Source organism: Castor canadensis, chromosome 17 (genome assembly GCF_047511655.1).
Source record: "Castor canadensis chromosome 17, mCasCan1.hap1v2, whole genome shotgun sequence".
Lineage (NCBI taxonomy): Eukaryota > Metazoa > Chordata > Mammalia > Rodentia > Castoridae > Castor > Castor canadensis.
In genome coordinates this window covers 12187543-12209104 of record NC_133402.1, presented here as the reverse complement: position 1 = coordinate 12209104, position 21562 = coordinate 12187543, and the positions used below count along the sequence as shown (strand labels likewise).

Here is a 21562-nt window from a genome sequence, read left to right as displayed (position 1 = left end):
TCCAGCTTGTAGTATCTTGTTATAGCAACAAAAAATGGATGAAGACAAGGAGGGAGGCCAGACTTTCAACAGCAGCCTCAGTTTATGAGCAGTCTTCAGCCCACGGGTCTCTTCTGTGCTGGAGGAAGAGGACATCTTTGGAGGAGGGAGTAGTTAGAAAAGTGGAGGACTATCCCAGTCTCCTCTCTCCCCCACTCCTGCTGAAGAGACCCATGTGGACCCATATTCAGTTATGTGAGATTTGGGAAGAAGGAATGAAAGGCTCTGAGGACAACTGACAACAATATCCAATGATGACAACTGACAATTCAGGATAATGTGACTGTGTATGTCAATGCCATGAAAACATTTGAACCCTAGAGCCAGTTGACACTATTTAAGGATTTTATCCTAAGGAGATAATTATGGGCACATAAAGATTTAGCCATGATTCTTAAATGCAATACAGCTTTGTTGACAATAGCAGGAATCTGTGAAGAAAATAATGTCCAACAGGGGGCACTGTTTCAACAAATTATGGTGTCCACACATAATGGAAGTCCACTCAGGCAAAGAGAAGCCATCCATGTGAGAATAACCTGTAGATAACTGGCTGGGAAACACTACCACCCCGTTTTGCAAAGAGCATATGCATTGAAAACAGAAGGACCCATTTGAAATGTTACAGTGATTACTTTGAAGGTATGTTTCTTTCTTTATTTGCTTCTCTGTGTCTTTGATTCTCATTTTTATAGTAAGCATGTATTGTAAGATTTTTTTCTGGCTGTGCTGGGGATGGACCCAGACCTCTTGCACGTTAAGTACATGCTCTAGCACTGAGCTACACCCTTGGCTCCTACCTGGATGATTTTTTTTTTTCTTTTTCATACAGGGTCTCACTATGTAGCCTAGGCTGGCTTTGAACTTTTATGATCCTCCTGCCTCAGTCTCCCAAGTGTTGGAAGTGCAGGTGTGAGCCATCTGGCCTATCTGGATGATTTTTTAAAGGTTTATGAGTTTGTTTATTTTTTCCTTTTAAGTTATCTGGGCCACCTCTGTCCTTGGAGACACATGACCAGTCTTGGGTCAGCATGGCCTCAGCAGAAGCCCCTCTGTGCCCTGGCCTCTTCAGCCTCATCTCTAGCCACAGGGTCTGGGGGTCTGGGCCAGCAGCCTGTCTGCATGGCTGTGTGAATCCTGACCTGCATCCTCCCGTCTGTCCGTGTCTAAAATAGGCCCAGCACCGTCTTCTGGAGGCTTCCCCATGCTCCAGACTGGATCAGCTGTTCTTCCTTTAGGGTGCCACAGCCCCCTTCCCTGATAACCACCCCCACATCCCACTGATAACCACCCTGGCTTTTATGTTTTTCCCTAAATAGACTGTGCCCTCTTGAAGGGACTTTCCTTTTCTAAGCTTCTAGCACATCACACTGTGCCTGGCGCAAAGCAGTAAATCCGTAATGAAGGCAGGCGGGCAGGGGGAAGAACACACAGTGCTGGATTTCACTGAAGCAAGGCCTAGCAAGTGCGAGTGCAGGAGGAAAAATTTCAAAGCCCCTGATAAGAGACTCTATGAGGGCAATAGTGTCTATCAAAGGTGGTGAGTCACCCTGGAGAAATCCAATTACACACCAGTAGTTCAAGTGACAAGGCTTTGCATTCTGCTACCAATACCGTTTCTACGCTGAGCCTATCTTAGCACTCAGTCCCTCCTGTGCCTTTCACTTGCCATCACCCACCAGGGCCCTGTCTCTTCCTACATCTTCCCTCCCCACTCTCAAGTCAGCCCAGCTCTCATGCTGAGACCAACAAAAGCTAGTATTCAGTTGACAATTTTCTGCCAGCCTGAAACTGGTCCAAAACCATCTGTGGACTCCTCGAAGTCTCTATACAGGACTGGTATTTCCATTCTCTATAGGAGTTTCAGAGAGATTAAGTAAATCACACAAGATCACACAGCTGGCAAGATTTTCATTGAAATAATCAGACACCAGAGCCATGACAATTGCTCTATAACAAACTGCATTCAGTCATCCAGCTATACCAGGCTGTTACCTTCTGCCCTTTTACTTTGCCCCATTTCTGCAATCTTTTAAATGTCCTCACCCAATAGCTATTCCACGAGGCAGGTTTTCTTGGTGGACTATGGTAGGGGGGTGTTTAATCCCACCCCATAATTCCCATTAGCCTTCAAAGCCACTTCAGTGTTTTAAAAATGTTTTTGAGATAGGCAATAGATATTTCCCTTCATTTTGTGTAGGCATAAGTAAAACACTTGGTAGAAAACCATGCTTTTTAAAAAATTATTGATTTGGGGGCTGGCAGAGTGGCTCAAATGGTAGAGAGCCTGCCTAGCAAGCATGAGGTCCTGAGTTCAAACACAAGTACTGAAAAAAAAATTATTGATGTGCACTGCTCAAATCTCAGTTAAAACTGTGGGTCTGCTACAGCAAAGGCAGCCTGAATGTAAGTCTTGCATCCCTCCTTGTGACCAGATCGTGGACCCTAAACTCTCCTATGTAGGAATTCTAAAGCTGTCACTGAACTGAGCTCAAAGGAATAAAGGCGGGGGGGGGGGCGGGCATCTTAGCAACACAATCTGCAGACCCCACGGAAGGCGCCCCATCTGCCTCCAGCCATTGCCATGGATTGGACTGAGCTGACCGTGGTCTCAGCTGGCCCCTGCTCCTGCCAAAGCTCAGAGCGTCCCTCTCTGAGCTCGTCAGCTGTCTCCAGTCACCATCCGCAAGTGTCATTACACTCACTGCACCAGCAGAGGCAGATAAGCTTTTAATGATAATTAATGTTTAAATCAATTTCATGTTAGTCAGCACTAGGGATAAGTGGCTTCTTTGGAGGGAGGTGGCATTCTGGGCTTGATGAAACACAAAGAAGCAGCAGTGGTCTCTGCTGGGAGCAGGGGAGCCCTGGGCTAGAATCAGCCTGCGCTGGCAAATGATAACACCTGGCTGGGACTCAGGGAGGGAAGGGGATCCCTGATTGTTCCACTGATCAATGTCTGTGGTGTAAAGACTCGCCATGACCACAGTTTGAACTGCCCATCGTCTAGCAACTGGCTCACAAGATTCCTGAGAACTAAACATCACTGACTGGAATCAACCAGTGAGCTCATTTGGGGATGCTTCTTCGACATGCTTGAAGATTTGTTTCACATTGCTTTAGAAGACAGCTGGTCACTGCGTGGGGAAAAAATTGCGAATGGTGATGATGATGGTTTCAGCTACTGTTTATTCAGCATTTCCTCAGAGCTTTATACACACATACTGCTTTCTATACACTTCTACAGATTATCTCCATCCTCGTGGAGGTAGGTACTGTGTGATCGTCTCTCTTACAGAGGAAGATCCTGCAGTTCAGAGAGGTTAGGTAGCCCAAGCACAATCACACAGCTTGTTAAGTGATGGAGCCAGTAGGATGCAAGTCTGAATCATCTGACTCAGATGCCCACATTAAGGCAGTGAAGAATTGCTTCTATTCCAAGCAGTTCGGCTCTGACACCAAGTCAGCCTAACCCTCTTCAAAAATACCCAAACTCCTGCAGATGGCAGAATTCACTTTACTTGGAAAGCTGTTTAAAAACCATCTATTGTTCTTCATGTGTGGTGGGGGTGGAGGTGTGTCCCTGCTCTTCTGGGTAAAAGTTGGAATTTTCCATTGCTCAATATCCAAGCTCTAGTTTTGGAGAAATCATTGATAGTTCAGTCATTGTTAGAGAGGTTAAACGAGGGAGGTTCCCTGCCCCCCAACTCAACCAACACACACTCATGGCTGAGATGTTGACGGCTGAGCAAATGTCACAGAGGTGAAAGGAAGGTGGGCTTAGGTTTGTGGGGTCCAGCAATGGTGGCAGTGGTGTTCTGACCAGGTAGGTTCTGTGGTCAGTCTATGGAGCTGTCTTGATCGTTACCCATTTTCCAAGCCTGTCTCTTCAGACTCCTTTTGTTTGTATGGGCCCAGCCCACACATACCTGTAATCCTCTACTAAATCCCAGATTTTGCTCAAGTTAGGCAGTGCAGATTTCTGTTGTTTGCAGCCCAGGACCCTAACTGAAATAGGCTTCTCTGTCCACTGGCTCATCAGAGTGTCCCTGCCAACCACACCAAGTCCTCTCTCTAAGGGGAGTTCTGCCAGGGACAGCTTTCTTTATCTTAGGTCACCTTGGTGAGTCTGTAGCACCTTGTATAGATTGGTACCTGCCTAGCTTGTCCCTGATTCAAATCTACACAGAAAATATCAGTCAGATGGTGTTCGAATGGGCTTACAAGATTGTGTTAGGTGCTTTTGGGAGCAGTTTAAAGGAAGTGGTCCACTGGAGGTGTGGCTCAATCACTAAAGCACTTACAAAGCAAAGCCATGAGTTCAAAACCCCAGTACTGCCAAAAAAAAAAAAAAAAAGTGGTCATTTGCTCTGAACTGGATGCTGTTAGGAAAGGTGAGTATTCCCTGAGGTGACTGAGTCATCTTTCCTGTAGAGTGGGAAGAACAGTGATAAAGAAGCAAGTCACTCATACCGGCTCGGATATGGGTATAATTATGGTTTCTCCCCCAAAAGTTCAAGTGCTGGAAGGGTGGTCCCTAATGTTAAAGATGGTAGGAGCCTTAAGAGGTGGAGTCTCATGGGATTTGATGGGTCACGATGACCACAGTGAAGGGACTAGGGTTAGCCTCAGGAAATGGCTTGGATCTCACAGGAGTGGATTATTTCCTGAAAGGGCAGGTTATCATGCCCAGTCTTTCTCTCTTGCTGTGTGACCTCACTTTTTCTTACCCATGCTCCCACCATCAAATGCCATCTACCATGTTGTGACACTGACAAGGAGCCCTCACCAGGTGCTGGTACCGTGCTGTTTAGACTTCCCAGCCACCAGAATTATGAGTCAAATGAACCTCTTTTCTTCATATATTATTCAGATCAGGTATTTTGTTATACCAACACAAAATGGGCCAATTGTTTCTGTGATTTGAACCATATTTCATATTTTTATCTGCTTTTGGACACAATTGTAAAATAATCTCATTTTTGTTTTGATCTATCACAGTCTCAAAATGGCCTTGTCTGGTGCTGGAGATCTACAGAATTATTTGTGTTTAATTGTGGAATGCCTTGGTCAAGCTGTGAGTGCTGCTAGGAGCTGCCTTTCTCTTTCTCACAGTGTAAGGAGTAAGTGCTATACTTCCCATTGCCCCAGAAGTAATTATGAAATCTTTGAGTATAGGGACCTGTCTGTTTGGTTCTTCCCCGTACTACCCAACGTGGTGTCTTACATTAAAAAGGTATTCTGTGACTTCTCAGTGAACTAAATTATAGGCACAAAGAACTCTGTTAGACATTACTATGATTATGCTGAAGTAGTGTGTATTTTAAATTGTGATAACACGACTCAAAGATTTATGTAACTCATTAATGAAGGGACCAGTAAGGCAGTAAAGCTTATTTCAAGAGCATTTGAGGAGCTGGATTTATAGTGTATTTTGTAAGAATCTTAGGATAAGGTTGCTAGGTTGCCCACTGGGCAAATTAAATCCCTTAGGGTTATCTTTTCTACTGGACAGAAATCTACAAGTTAATGTGTAATTCATCATGTTGACATTCTTATAAAATAGCAAATAGCAAAATTATATAGTCTCCCATTAAATAATTATTGGGCAGGCCTATACACAATGCCCCCAAAGGATATGGAAAATGCTTGCCATAGGTCTCTACCTTCTTTCCTTATTTTCAAATCTTAGTTAATTTGTACTTCAAAAGCACAATAAAGGATCTTGTGTCTTCTTAGAAACATATTCAACTGAAATTTGTGAGTGATTCTCCTGCCTCAACCTCCCAAGTGCTGGGATTTTAGTTATTTGCCAGTACTCCTGGCCTTTGACCACTGAAATTTTCTTTTTTTTTTTTTTCAATTTTTGTTTGACCCATTTTGCAGATATGAAAGACCTCTGGAATTTTCTAAGTGATCATTCATACAATCCCCTTTTGACCACCCTCGAGTTTATGTTAATGAGGTGACTCAGGGTGATGTCCCTAGACAGCTTCAGGATGGAAACTGGTAGCCAGAAAGACCAAACCAGTGATTAGAGAGTGGGAATTTTCAGCCCACCCTCTGATATCTGGGGAGAGGACGGGGCTGGCGATGGAGTTAATGAAACCTCTTGAACAAGGAGCTGAAGGTGGGGTTGGTGGACACACTGAGGTACTGGGAGGGTGGCACAGCCAGAGACAGCAGAGAAACTCCACATGGCTCCCCTGCCTTTATCTCCCCCTGCCACGTGACTCTTCCACTGGGTTATTCTTGGATTGTATCCTTTATACTTAGACCAGGAAGTGTAAGTAAAGGACTTTCTTAAGTTCTAAGTCACTCCAGCCAACATCAAACCTAAAGGGCGGTTGTAGTGACCTTTGAATTTGTAGTCAGCAGGCAGAAACCAGGATAGCCAGGGGCTTGTAAGAGGCACCTGAGGCAAGGGCAGTCTTGTGAGACAGAGCCCTTTAAGTGGTGCAGTCTGACACAAGCTCCAGGAGACAGTGTCAAAATCAGGTTGTTAGGCACCCAGTTAGTGTCCAAAAATCAGAGAACTGGTATAGAAAAATGATGTGTTTGGTGTCAGAAAACACACACACACACACACACACTTTAATGTCAGAAGTGGTACCAGAAACCTCCACACAAACAAGTTATAGAGATGTGAAGTAATTTGCTTAAGGTCACACAGCTAGTTAGTGTCTCTGTTGGGACCCAGACTGGACAAAAAGCAAAGTCCATAACTTTGACCACTAACCGCGCAGCCTCATGCTGTGTTTGAACCTCCCACTAACCACAGAGGAGCTCTCCCCGTGGCCCTTTTCAGTAAGAAGGAAAACAAGGTTGCTCCATGGGGCTGTCAGTGCTTCCTAAGCATCGGTTATTTACATATCACCATGGCAACACTTGCCCAGGTTGCCTGGACCAAGGTCTTCCTATTTTAAGCTTCCCTTCATTGCTGGGATGACAGGTGGGTGCCACCACACCCAGCTTTTTTCTGTTGAAATGGGATCATGAAAACTTTTTGCCCAGACTGGCCTCAAACTATGGGCCTCCTGATCTCAACCTTTTAAATAGCTGGGATTACAGGTGTGAGCCACCAAGCTCCTCTTTACTGTTATCTATCTATTACCATTTTTCTTAATATTGATTCACATTTTTTACAGCACCATAAAGAGAAAACTAATATTTTTTCTTAAAAGACATTAAAAATTAATTCTTAATGTTTTTCCAAATATGATCTAAAACTATCCCAGGGTGTTCCTCATTTGGGGAAAAATGGACCAACTGAGTCACTTAAATTCATACAGCCACCAGGTTCCTTCCTGTCTCCAAGTGCAATGGTCTATTAGCTACAACATGGACCCCGTGACCACTCGGAGTTGCTGGTCTACTATGTCAGTACAGCAAGCTGTGGGGGAAGAAGAAATTGCTCAACTTGGCTCAACTGTGACCAGAGCAATGGCAGTCAGCAGATGGCCAGAGGGTTGACTCCTCTGGACAGCTAATGATTCAGGAGCAAGGCTCCCCGAATCTAATTGTCACCGCCCAGCCTGGGTTGAAACCGACTGACTGATTGTTCTCAGATCAGATGGAGTTTCCTTCAGGAATAACTCAAGGTCAGTTTTAACAAGCCTAGAAGCTGTGTGAATACTCGGAGACACAAAATAGTAATGAGTAATAACTATCTTCAAGGGGAAGGGAGGATGCAGAGCTCCCAGCTGAGAGCCTTCTAAACGACCCTGTCATGGTTTGAACGTGAAATGTTCCCCACAGGCTCATATGTTAAAGGCTTGGCCCCCAGCTGGTGGCGCTATTGGGGGTTGCTTAGATCATGACAGCACTAATGTCATCAATGGATTAATAATCCATTGATGATTCATAAACAAATGGGTTACTAAGAGGGGCCTAAAACACAAATACAGCTATATTATGAAAAACAGGTCACGCTGAGGGGAGGTCACTAACAGGAGAGGGAGGCAAAAAAAGGAAGTTAAGAGGGTGAATATGGTTGATATACTTCCTACACAAGAAAGGATATAGAAGTTTTAAGCCTGTTGAAATCACCATAAGAAGGGAACTAAAGTAGAAAGGAGAAAAATAGAGGGGATGGGAACCAATTTGGGTTATAATACATATATACACGGAAATGTCATAAGGAAACTCCCTGTATGGCTCTCTTAAACAAACAAAAATATCATTTGAAAAAAATGGAGAACAGGAAGGCTAAACAGGTCCAGTATGAGGGTTGGTACCAGTGGGAGGAGGGAGGAGATAGGGAAAGGGTGCAGGAGGGTGAATATTGTGCACATACTATGCAGTCATGTATAAAAATGGAGAAACTATTCGGGAATGGGGGGAGGGGATAAAGGAGAATGATGGAGGGGTAAATTCAACTATGGTATATGGTAAGAACTTTTGTAGATGTCACAATGTACCCCCAGTACAACAATGATATGATAATAAAAAGAGGAAAAAAGAGGTGGGGCCTAGCTGGAGGAAGTCGGTCAGTGGGAGTGCCTGGCCCTTCCTGTCTTGCTCTGGGCTTCCTGGCTACCATGAAGTGAGCACCTTTGCTCAGTCATACACCACCCCCTTTCATGAGGTTTAGTCTGGCCATTTACTCAGAAATGGGGCCAAGTGACCAGAGCTAACAACCTCTGAAACCACAAGCCTCACTTAAATTGCTCATCTCCAGCATTTTATCACGGCAACAAAAAACCCACTCATACAGACCAGGCATAGCTCACCAAACTCCATCTGCAGAAACCACACATCAAAGTGAAATTGAGATCGCAGGTTGTCTTTGGTCAAACTACAGCTTTGCAACGTTCATAGGTTGTAGGAAAACTTCCCAAGAGCTCTCATGGCTAATATCAGGAGGTGTTAGCTAGTTCCAAGGAGCTCAGCATTCTACACTAAGTTCTGTCATGCGTTACTTCACTTAATCTTCACTCCAGCTCTGCAAATGTGAACTGTACTGGACCAGTTTTACGGATGAGGAATCTGAAGGTTAAAGCTCACACACAGTCAGTCAGGAGCAGAGCTGGGATTGAATTCACCTTCATCATTACAGCACTCTAATTCTGAGACCCTTCAGCAGTTCAGTGAGGAAGCTCTCAGCTTGTTCACTCAAATTTCTTTAAAATATAAAACACAAAGGAGACCATGTGTTGGGTTTCAGAGGTCAGTAGCAGATGGGCACAGAATGAAGAGCGAAGCAATCATGGTTGAATGATGACAAATTCTGCGTTGGGACATAAGCTGCATGAAAGCTATAACTGTAATTTTCTTGATAAATATAGCACCAGGTTCAATCAAAGGCGTAATCAATGGAATCTGATAACGGATGTGATGAGGGCAACAGATGGCATGAGAATTCTCATTCACCACAGGAGACCACAAACATCATTTCATTCTCGTTCCAATCACGATTCTGAGCTAAGGAGCGAGAGACAGCTACAGTCATGCCAGGAAGTCAACTAACAGGGATGAGATACGATACTTTCTAAAGGCCAATTTTCATCTAGAAAAATCGTGGAAGAAAAGAAGATGATTCTCTGTAAGCAGCTGATGGACCAGGGTTCTTGGGTTCATTCTTACTGTGCTGAAAACTCCTGATGCTCTGGCCACCACACCTTGAAAACCTGGCCTCTGGGAGTGAGACCCAGGTCTCAGCATTTGGGATTCCAAAGTGCTGTCAAGGCTGAGAACCAGGTGGCTGAGAAACTGCCTTCCTGGTGCCAGGAAGAGAGATTCTGACTGGCATGGGCTGAGCCAGTCTGCACCAGCTAGGTCTGGCCTGGGAGAGGAAACCAGGTATCAAACCCCAGTACTGGGGGGAGGGAGGGGAGAGGAGATGTGAGTAGAGCAGGATATTGTCTTAAGGGTGAGGGGTTGGTGGCTGAAGCCAGCTGCAGACCCAAGACACCAAGATGCACCTGCTGAGCTGTTTGTGGTTTTATTTACTCCCCTTCCTCTTTGAGCACCCCAAGATCTCAAGGAGGAGCCAGTGTTTTATTTGAAGGAAAATGTGGAAAGGAGGCTCGCCAACCATTACCTGATTCAGTTCTGATCGAGTGATTTGGACAAGTGCTTTTCAACCCCTGGGGCAACTGAAACCCCCCACTTTTCCAGAAACAAGCAGACAACAAACAAACAAACAAACAAACAAAAACCCCTTCATCATTTTTCTTGGGAGAACTCAAAAAATGAGAAGCTAGCCCGAGATGAAACAGTGAGGGTTCTCCAAATGTGTGCCGCCCGCCCCTAGCCTCACATACACGTTTCTGTCACTGTCATTGTCTCTGTCACATGGGAGTCCAGCTTTTGACTTGCCCTTAAGTGAACAGCTGTTCATCAATGTGATGTGATAGACTGAATAATGGTCCTCAAAGATCCTTACCCACGTCTTGGTGAGGCTGTGAACCACAAGCTTTATAGGAAAAGGAATGACCCAGCTGTGATTAAAGCAAGAAGCTCACACGGGGCCGTTCTCCTGGATCGTCCAGGTGGGCCGTGGGTGTAATCACAAGTGTCCCTTTAAGAGGGAGATTTCGCACAGGAGGGATGTGACAGGATGACCTTGGCTGAGAGAGATTTGAAGATGCTATGACACTGGCTTCAGAGATGGATGAAGGGGCCACAAGCCAAGGAAAGCAAAGATGAGAAGCTGGAAGAATAAGGAAAAGGACTCTCCTGTAGAGCCTCTGGGAGGAGCAAGGCCCTGTTGACACCTGGATGTGGCCTGGTGAAACTGACTTGAGACTTCTGGCCTCCTGAGCTATAAGATAGTAAGCGTGTCATGTAAAGACCAGGTTTGTGCACTTGGCCACTTTGGTCACAGGACACAAATCCACTTAATGAAGTGTCTACATTGCAAGCTGTAGTGTCCCTTTGTGCATTATTAAGGACTGGGTGCACTGTCCTCCCTGGCCATCAGAGAGCCATGCTGCCCACACCTGCTACTCTCAGGGAGCCCTTGAACTGGGTCTGGCACTAGGAGAATGGCTTGGCACATTCATTCAATCAATCCTACACTGAGTTTGGCCATATGCCAGGTGACACCAACACTGGTGGGAGTGAAAACAGCTGGTCCTGGGCTGACCTTTGTCAAGATCAACGTCCAGTGGGAGAGAAAGGTATGGAACACACACTGAGACAGAGATGGGAACATGGGGTCACCTGGTGGCCATGGAGATGGAGGACAGTGGCCAGCCAAAAACTCACAAAGTTGTAGTGGACTCACTGGGTGGCGTGGCAGGTGGAGGAGGTCAAGGATGACACCTGATTTCCAAATTTTGGGTTTGCACAGATAGATGGGGGCGCCAGGCTATTTGCTGAGCCACAGTTGCTAGGGATGGGGGTTGGTGGGAGAGATCATGGATTTGGGGTGGACATACTGAGTGTAATGAATCTTGGCGATATTAGATGTTGTACATTGATTACTCCAGCTTTCTCTCTATTTTTCCCCTTAGAGCTGTGTGTCAAAAAAGACAAATTCTGTAAGATCCCACTTTTATGAGGTAGATCAAAATCACAGAAGCAGAAAGTAGAACTGGGGTTGCCAAAGACCAGAGGGGAGCCAGGGAAGCTGCTGTTTAATGGGTGCAGGGCTTCCATTTTACAAGAGAAGGACGATGGTGATAATGGTTGTCTGTCCAATCCACTGAACTATACATATTTTTTGTTGTTTTTAGTTTTTGGGTTTTGTTTTGTGTTTGAGACAGGGACTTGCTATGTTGCTGAGGCTGGCCTCTAACTCGTGATCCTTCTACCTCAGCCACCCAAGTGCTAGGATTACAGGCGTGAGCCATTACGCTCAGCCCTGTATAACTTTCTGTAACAACAGACACATCCTACAAAAGTCTGTGCTTCCCAGTAAATTGCTACTAGACACAATATACCAATGGACACCTGAGATGTGGCTAGGGCCACTGAGAGGCTACATTTTAAATTTTTATTAAATTTTAATTAATTCAAGTGGAAGTTGCCACACAAGGCCACTGGCTAACCGATTACACTGCACAGCTCCAGATCTGCCCAGGAGCAAAACCGCAGGTCACACAGTGAGTTCTTTACTAGGTCAAGAGGTGCTAGGGTTAGGATGTGGTTTGAGTGTGTCCCACTCGGTTCCTGTGTTGAAATTTAATCCCCATTGTGTGGCATTAAGAGGGTGGATGCTTAATTGGAGCATGGTGGTTAGAGGTGGGGCTTTTGGAAGGTGGTCCTAGGGTGGAGCCCCCATGACTGAATATGGGTGGCATTATAAGCAGAGGAAGGGAGAAGAGCAGGGGCACACACACGCTTTCTGTCCCTTGCCATGTTACATTGCATTACTGTGGGACCTGCTAGCAAGAAGGGCATAACCAGATTTAGGCACCTCATCCTTGGACCAGAATCATGAGCCTAAACAAATCGCTTCTCTTTATAAATACCCAACCTCAGGCAGTTTGTCATAGTAACAAAAGACAGCCTAATACACAATGTTGAACTGTTTTCTAAAGTGATGGAGCCAGTTTCCCTTCATCTTAATCTAGTCTTCTCCAACCACCTAGGTCTTTGCTAACTACACAAAGTATCCAGATGGAAATACCTGAGAATATACAGGGCTCTTTAGGGTTCTCCAAGAAAGACAAAAACAGGATTTATATGGACAAATAGATTATCTAAGGAACTGATTCATCCGATATAGAGGCCGACTCTCCCAAGGTCTGCAGTTGGCAAACTAGAGACACAGAAAAAATCAACCTCCCAGCTCACACAGCCAGGCAGATGGAGTTCCCTCTTACTCAGCCCTTTTGTTCTATTCAGGCCTTCAACTGATTGGATGAGGCCCACCTACATGAGGACAGTCTGCTTGAGTCAGTCTACCATTCAAATGTTAACCTTATCCAAAAATACCTCACAAACACACCCACAACCATGTTTGACCAAATGTCTAGGTGACCTGTGGCCCAGTCTAGTTGACACATAGATGGTCCCATGTGGTAATCTCCCTCCTAACTCCCCAGAGTCGGGAAGGTCCAGAGAAGATCCTTGGAACCAACAGAAAGAAATAGATTTGTGGTAGCACAAAGTTTCCAGAGAGACGTGTTTCCTTTCTCTGACCTTGTTCTGACCACAGTAGACGACTTAGAACTGCAGAAGTTTGCGAACTCAGGGACTTTCTCTCTCCACTTCATCAGCCTTCATCCCCACTGGCCTCAGTCTCAGTACACCCAGAAATCCCATAGGTGGAGCCTTCTATTCAGGGGCCTCGCCTGGAACATTCTCCTCTAGCTTCTCCAAGCCTTTCCTGTTCCTTCAAGGCCTCCTCTCTCCCTACCCCTCAAATTCTTGTATATTTTGTCCAAGATGAATTGCCTTTTAGATCTTTTGCAATTAAGAGCAGCTCTTCCCACCTGATCCAGTGACAATGGTGACCTGTTCTTAGGAGATGCTATTTAAAACCAGCATGCAACAGGAGTAACACACTCTTAAGTGCTTCTTTTTGCCCTTGGTGTGAAGCTCTTCCAGACAGCCTGCAGCATCACCAGCTCATGAAAGGTGAAACGGAAATGCAAATTTACAAATGTTCTCAAAAAATCCTGATAATGAAGTTGAGGCCCCATAGACTCAACGGTTGAGTCAGAGTCAGAGTCAGCATGTCACCAGGGACTCTCAGGACGGCCATTCTGAAGCCCAGCTTCTCTTGGGGACAGGACTGTCTTCTGAGTGTTCTCAGACATGACTAAGCGGTCCTGGAAATGTCCCCACCCCCCAGCACCGAGCAAAACCCGGCATGCACAAGGCTCCAGGCTCCATCTCCGCACCCCAAAACAAGAACAAATACACACACAAAAAGGAGGGATGGGAAGGAAATATCACGTATGTGTCATCTCTTTTTGGCCCTTGCTACAGCATTGCCAGGGAGACATCAGAGTCCCCATTTGTAAGGATAGGAAAACCAAACCTTTCACAAGGCAAAATATTTTCTCTAGGTCACACAGTTGATAAGAAGTTGGGGCTGAGCAAGGTGGCTCACACCTGTAATCCCAGCTACTTGAGGCAGAGATTGGGTGGACTGTGTTCAAGGCCAGCCTGTGCAAAAGTAAGTGAGATCCTGTCTCAAAACAAGCCAGGTGTGGTGGCAGATGCTTGTGGTGCCAGCTACTTGGGAGGTAGAAGTAGAAGGATCACAGTTCAAGGCCAGCCTGCGCAAAATCAGAAGACCTTATCTGAAAAGGAAGAGCAGAGCACTCGCCTAGCAAGTGTGAGGCCCCTAGTTCAATCCCCAGTACTATTCTCCCCCCACCAAAGAAAAGGAGAACTAGTTCCAAGACCAGCTGAGAGACCCCATAGCTGGATGGACTTGCTTCAAAAAGCCTGCGCTATACCATCATAACTCTAGGCAAGTGGTTTGACCTCTCTGTGCCTCAGTTCCCTCATCTGTGAGCCGAGAGTGCATGCTATTATCTATCTCCAGGGTTGTGGCGAGGAGTCAATGAGTCAATGCTTAGAACAACACCCAGATGCAGCAAATATTCGAGGCACTTTCCGTTACCCTCCTTGGACCTCTGCCGGGTTCCCAGGGCCTCACCTCCATCATGCCAGCTACTTCTTAATAAAATGATGCTTCGAGAGTTCGATCCCAGGCTCTGGAAATAGTGGCTCTCCAGGGCTGTGGCCCTGAAATGTGCCCTTTGCACGCCTGCCTGCTGAGGGTCTGATGGCCGATTGAAAGCTGCTGGTGCCCAGAGCGAGCAGAGACAGGCCACACGTGCCTTTTATGAAAATCCAGCGAGCAGGTAGAAAATGGAGATAACCAGCCCGACCCCACTCAGAGGCAGACGATACTTAATCCTCTGGAACCCAGGTCCACAGCGGGACAGGATGGCCGAGCCGGCCAACCAGGGGCTGCAAGAGACATGAAAAGGTAATAGTGTGACTCAGAGGCGGGATGCAGGTGAGAAAATGAGTCTGATGTGGCTGGCAGCCTCTGGGAGTCCTTGCCTGCAGTGGAACAGGATGGGAGAGGCCGGGGGACAGGCAGCTGTGGGAGGGATGGGGACGTGGGTGGCAGCCTCAGGCTTTACTCTCAGACACTTGCCGCCCAGTGCAGAGACAGGTTCGGGAGACCCAGGGGTGTACTGACTTGTTCCAGGAAAGTTCATGACATCGCCAAACCACAGGACAGACATCTCGTGGTGCCATTTTGCAAGGTGGAAGGCGGAGGACAGGCTAAAGGAAGGCGGGGAGAGAAGTTGTGCTGGACGTTCTTTCGGAGTGGGGAAAACACACACCAGCAGGGAGCGCACTCATGGTTAGCCTTAGGGACCTGACCGAGGTCTGTGAACTTGACCTCATGCAGGAGTGCTGGGAGTTGATCTGGTCCATCCTTCTTCCATCCTTCCGTTAGTGAGCACCAGACCAAGGTTATGTGACAGGTGCACGAAGGGCTTGGCTCCCGCCTGGCCCACAGTGATGGCTCAAAAAGTGCCACCCACTGTGGTCCTGGAGGATCCTTGTAGGAATAGGGCTCCAGGCAGATGTGGACTAAGCTGGAGGTCATCACTGAGTTCTCCAAAATAAATCATGGGTACTACTGCTTGGATCTTGGGTGTCCCCCAAAGGCCCGTGTGGTAAGATCGTCCCCGGCTTAGCGCTACTGGGAGGTGGTGAAAGCTTTAGTGGGAGGTCTCTGGTCATTGGAGGTGTGTCCTTGAAGGGACTGTGAGACCCGTTCTCTTCCTCTGTTTCACAAGGTGAGCAGCTTTGCCCTGTAACATGCTCTATGGTGTCTAGCTTGCCACAGGCCCACAGCAATGAGGTGAACTGATCCTGGACTGACACCTCAAAAATGATGAGACAAAACAACCCTTTTCTTTTTCTAAGTTGACTGCCTCAGGTACTTGGTACAGTACCATCCAAAGAAAGGGCACAGGAAAACCCAAAGTGAATCCGTTCAGTTTCCCACTGCCTCCAACTCAAGATGGTGAAGCAAGGCAAAGCCGCTGTGGCTCTGGGCATCCAACCAGGTTTGCCTTTATATTCTAGGAAAAAGGGGTGCTTGAGTTGGAAATAAAAGTAACAGCACAAGTCCGGCACCAGTGACTCACGCCTGTAATCCTAGCTACTCAGGAGGCAGAGATCAGGAGGATCGCAGTTTGAAGACAGCCCAGGCAAATAACTTATGAGATCCAATCTTGAAAAAAATCCTTCACAAAAAAGGGCTGGTGGAGTGGCTCAAGGTGTAGGTCCTGAGTTCAAACCCCAGCACCACAAAAAATAAATAAATAAAAGCAGCAGCATAGGTTGGGGTTAAGTCCAACATCTGGGCTTGAGTCTTGGTTCTGCCTCATACTGATCTCTTTTTTTTTTGGTGGGACTGGGGGTTGAACTCAAGACTTTGCTCTTCAAAGCAGTCGCTCTACCACTCATACTGATCTTGAACACGTCACTTGGCCTCTTTCACCTCAGTGCCATCATCCGTAAAGTGGGAGGAACCGAACCCACCCTTATCGGGGTTCTCATGAGTGACTGCATGGGCCCTTGGCAAACAGCACTTCCTGTGTTTTCTGTCCTGGCCCAAGGTCATAGACCAAGGACGTGGGAGAGGCAGGATGACACCTGAGTTTTCACTGCCCCCTTCTATTTCTTCACCTTGCTGGCAGGAGAGGAGGGGCAGAGGTGGGGGTCCCAGAGGGGTGGGAGGTGGACTCGGTCTTGGAGAATCAGCACACAGCAGCCCTTGGAAACCAGGACATCCCCAGCTGTGAACCACAGGCTGACTCACAGCCCGTGGGGTCCGTGGAGCAGGTGGGACCAAACCAATGGCATCATGGGTGTTACAGGTGAAACCTTTTCAGCCAAGGGCCGTCACGTTCTTGTCACTCAGAGTTTCCTCTCTGAGCCTGAAAAGTCTGTCTTCCTCTTCCTCTATGCCAAAAGGTCTCTCTCACCCTCTCTCTGTCATGCATATGTATGTGGGGGGGGATGGTTGGGATGTGCAATGAATAATTTATTGCACACATCACTAATTTAATTGCCTTAATAAGCGTCAGGAGCTGCTTACGCTGCTGGAAAAGATCGGGCATAGTGTTGCATCCCAGCTACTCAGAGGCAGAGGCAGGAGGATCAAGGAATGAGGCTGACCCCAGGAAAAAGAACAAAGTCCTCTCTCAAAAGCAAAGTGAAAACAGAAGGGCTGAGGCGCGGCTCAAGTGATAAAACACTTGCCTAGCAAGCAAGAGTCCCTGAGTTCCAACCCAGTACCACCAAAATAGAAAAAGATGCTGGTAGACACAGTGAGGGAGACAGACAAGGTCCCTGCCTCTGTGGACTCCTCTTTGAGGATTATCTTGGTAGATGTCCTCTCTCCCTCCCTCTTTCCTAATTTCCTCCCCACCTCTTCCTCCCCCCTTCTTTCACTGATTCCCTTATTCATAAACACCCCCCTCACTGCCTCCTAGCTTGGCTATCAACAGATGCCATCTGTGACTCTAATATCTCCCTGTCCAGGATGGAATAAGAAGAGGACCTGCCCTACATCTACAGGTGGAGCAGCTCTGGGAGAGCTGAGTTGAACTTGGCTCCCAGCCTGCTGAGGCTGATGGGTGAGTAGTGAGCTGTGGGCTCTGCCCTGGTCATCCTTACGGTACCCTGAGAATCTGAGCAGATGAGCTGGTGCTCTCCTCTGGGCAGGCTGCACACCGGCCAAGGCTGGACTGGGGTGGGTCTTCTTTGCATCCTCTCCTGCCTGCAGGACACTGGTGAGCTCTCCGGGCTTGGGATGCAGGTGCTCACCCTGGTCAGTGCAGCTGAGCCCTTGCTCTGTGTCTGACCACGCTGACAGCCTGTATCTTTTAGGTAATTTGATTTGTTCAAATAGCTACTGCTGGCTTTTGTCACTAAGTGGTGGGGCTCATGAACTCAATGAAGGAACCCAGTGAGATCAGAAGTTGAGAGCTTGGTGCAGTGCCTGGCCCAGAGCTAGCACTTAATAAATGTCAGCGATTCTTGTCCTTAAGCCTTGCTATGTGCCATATGCCAGGAATAATACGGAGGTCAGTAAACACAAAGTGGCAGCCATTGCTCCTGCAGCAGCAGAAGCATCCTCTGGTCCTCCTGAGCACTTTCAGACTGAAGTGATCCTCTGTCAAGCAGCACTCAGACAGGTGCTCACACCCCCAGCCTTACAGTGTCGCTGGGAGACAGCAAGGAAAGAAAGGGTGAGTGTGTGCCTGGAGGAGCCATGACCCTGCATTTCAGCCAGGTCACCTCTTTTTTTGTCTGGTTCTATTTTTTTTAGGACAGCACAAATCCAACTTTATTTGTTAACCTTTCATAGTTTAAATCACACAGACTCTGGGTCCAATGACCCTGCTGGAAGGTTGCTTGGGAATTTGGCCACAAGCCATGCCTCTGCGGGGTCCGCGTTATCTTGGCCCAGATTTCTGCAGTCCTGTTGGGTTTGCTGCGGAGTGGCTGTGCTGTGTGCTGTTCTTGGCTGCGTACACACAACCACATCCCCTGATCCCATAGGATCTGAGTTCATCTTAGACAAGTGCACCTTCAATATGGCACCCGGGTTTGAACTCAGGGTCTCAATCTTGTCAGGCAGGTGTTCTACCACTTGAGCCACACCCCCGGCCCTTTTGTGCACTAGTTTTTGTTTTTTTTTTTCAGAGAAGGTCTCAAGTTTTTGCCTGAGCCGGTCTAGACCGAAATCCTCCTACCTCCATCTCCCAAGTATCTGGGATTACAGGTGTGCACTTCACGTGTGCTTGGCTTCTTAAAAACCTTCAGTTTTAAGAAAAGCTGTGGACTCCCTTTGGTTCTGGAGCCTCTGGCTATAGCAGTGGACGTGACCTTACCCCTCAGCCTTGCTAACCGAGGCCCTTGCAAGCCCCGAAGGCATCAAGGTGGTAGAAGGAGGCCAGGCCACGCCTTTACACTCCGTTTATAAAATTGTGCGTTAAGTTTACAATTCCTCGAGCACGCTGGGCTCTGGAGGCTCTGAGGTTGCTAGGGACCCCGGGAGAGGGAAATAGAAACTAGACAACAGTACCCACTTCTCTAGGTTGTAGTGAGAATCAAAGGAGTTTTTTCAAAAAATAGATGTATGTCTCCTTCAGCCAGTGCCTGGCTCACAGTAACCATCAGTAATGGTGGCGTCCCCACGCCTCCTCCCTCCTCCGCACCCTTCCTCGAAGCACTCACATGAACCTGAGCTCAGACTCCCTCCGCACCAAGACTTCCCGCAGCCGCTGGATTTTCGCCATCTCCAGCTCAATCTCCTCCGGCATCATGGTTGTCTCCGCCATGGAGATGATGTCCAGCTGATCTGCGCAGAGACACAAAACGCAGATGTCAGCACCCCCGGGCCACGTGGATTTTCAAGAATTTCTACCAGGCATGGTGGTGCATGCCTGTAGTCCCAGCACTTGGGAGGCTGAGGCAGGAGGATCGAGAGCCCAGCCTGGGCTATGTAGCAAGGGAAGAAAAAAAAAAAAAGAATTACCACAGGACACACTGTGCTATTGGGCCAGGGCACAGCCCAAGTGACCGTCACTTACAACGGTGGCCTTGACCTGTGCTACAAATGTGTGCTTGTACAGGGTCCTTTGGAAGCTGGGAAGCACACTTCCCACGGAGCTGTGGTTTAAATGTGGGGCTCTTGTTGGGGCTTGGTCCCCAGTAATGGTGCTGGGAGGTGGTGGGGCCTGTGAGCAGTGATGGGGTATTTAAGTGCCGAATCCCCAAGTTCTCACTTTCCTAGTTATGTGAAGAAGAACAGCTTGGTAGAGAGTTCAAGGGCTGGAGGAGTGGCTCAAGTGGTAGAGCACCTGCATAGTGAGTGCAAGTCCCAGAGTTCAAACCCCAGTACCACAACCACCACCAAAAAATAAATTAAAACCACAATATTTGGGCTGGGGGCACAGCTCAAGCGGTGCAGTGCCTAACTAGCAGTTCAAAGCCCCGAGTTCAAACCCCAGTACTGTAAAAAAAAAAATATATATATATAGCAAGAAAATGAGTTCAGTTTTCTCGGCTTACCCTTCCTGCCTGCATATACCTGCCATGTGAATTGGCACGAGGCACCCACTGAACGAGGCCACCCAGTCTTGAACTTTCCAGACTTTGCAACTGTGAGCCCCAGTAAACCTCCTTGCTTTATAAATTACCCAGTCCCAGGTATTCTGTTACAGCAACAGAAAATGGACTTAGACACATGGGAATCCTGTGAGGCTGCAAGCAGAAGGTCAGCAGATTCACAAAGAACCTGCTTAAAGCATTATCAGTCTCAGCCTGTCCCCATCTCGGAGCTTCTGTCCCCTTGACCATGGCCACTTTGCACACACTGACCTCGAAGATCAAGGAGGACTCTAAGCAGAGGAAAGTTCTATGCTAATGACCTTACAGCAATACTAAGTAATGTAAATAGTGGTGACACGATAGAAAGTAACAGAAGTTTGTTGTAGAAAATTCAAATAACACAGGTGTGCAAAAAAGAATGGTAAGAAGTCATCCATATCCCCACAGCCCAGAGAGAACCCCTGCAAACACTCTGATGGATGTCCTTGCAGTCATCTGTCGTCGCTTCTATCTATATGTCGCATGTAAGAACTATGCATAAGAAATCATATGTGTCATATATGCGTGTACGAATGTCTGCTCAGACTGCCACAACCAAATACTAAAGGCTGAATAACTTCAACAACAGCAATGAATTTTGTCGCAGTCTGGAGGCTGGAAGTGCAAGAGGGTGGTATTAGGTGAGGGCGATCGGCCTTCTCACCAAGGGCCACATAGCCCCTTGGTCATTGTGTATGGGTGGGAGGCTGAGACAAAGAGCAGCACAGCTCTCTGGTGCATCTTCACATCAGGACACTAATCCCATGGGATCAGGGCCCCACCCTGTGACCGAATTTAACCTTTCCTTGGAGGCCCCAGCTCCAAGTACAGCTGCCTTAGGAGCCAGGGTCTCAACATAAGAGTTTCTGGTCCATAACAGTGTGCGTGTGTCTGACAGAATGCATGTGTGCGGGATGGTATGGGCTGAGGATCCCTAATCTGAAATACTCCAAACCCCAAACTTTTCAAGCACCAACTTGAAGCCACAAGTGGAAAATTCCACACCTGACCTCATGTGACAGGTCAAAGTCAAAATGCAGGCGCATTAAAGCACGATTAAATGACCTCAGGCTACATGTGTATGAAACATAAGCAAACGGCGTGTGTAGACCTGGGTCCCATCCCCAAGATACCTCATTATGCACATGCAAATGTTCCAAAATCTGAAAAAAACGGAACAGAAACACTTCTGGGCCCCAGCATTTTGGATAAGGGATAACTCAGCCTCTTTATATGGTTGTATATGTAATAAATAACATTACATATACACACACACAATTTTGTTATGTTTACATTTCTTTTAAAACTATTTTTATTAGCAGACATTACCAAGGTGTCCCACTGTGGTTTTTCTGTGTGTGCTCACAGTGTACTCTGAACAAGTTCGCCCCTCTACTGTGTTCATTTAACCCTTGTCCCAGCT

General features: G+C 47.1%; 1 protein-coding gene across 1 annotated transcript in view; it reads right to left on the bottom strand.

Annotated features, from left to right (window-relative positions):
* Bmerb1 (bMERB domain containing 1) overlaps window positions 1-21562 on the bottom strand; it is a 99450-nt gene that overhangs the window by 20500 nt on the left and 57388 nt on the right. The window contains exon 2 of the mRNA XM_074059310.1: window positions 19225-19348. Within this exon, the coding sequence (XP_073915411.1) occupies window positions 19225-19348 (124 nt within the window). The remainder of the gene's footprint in view (window positions 1-19224; window positions 19349-21562) is intronic.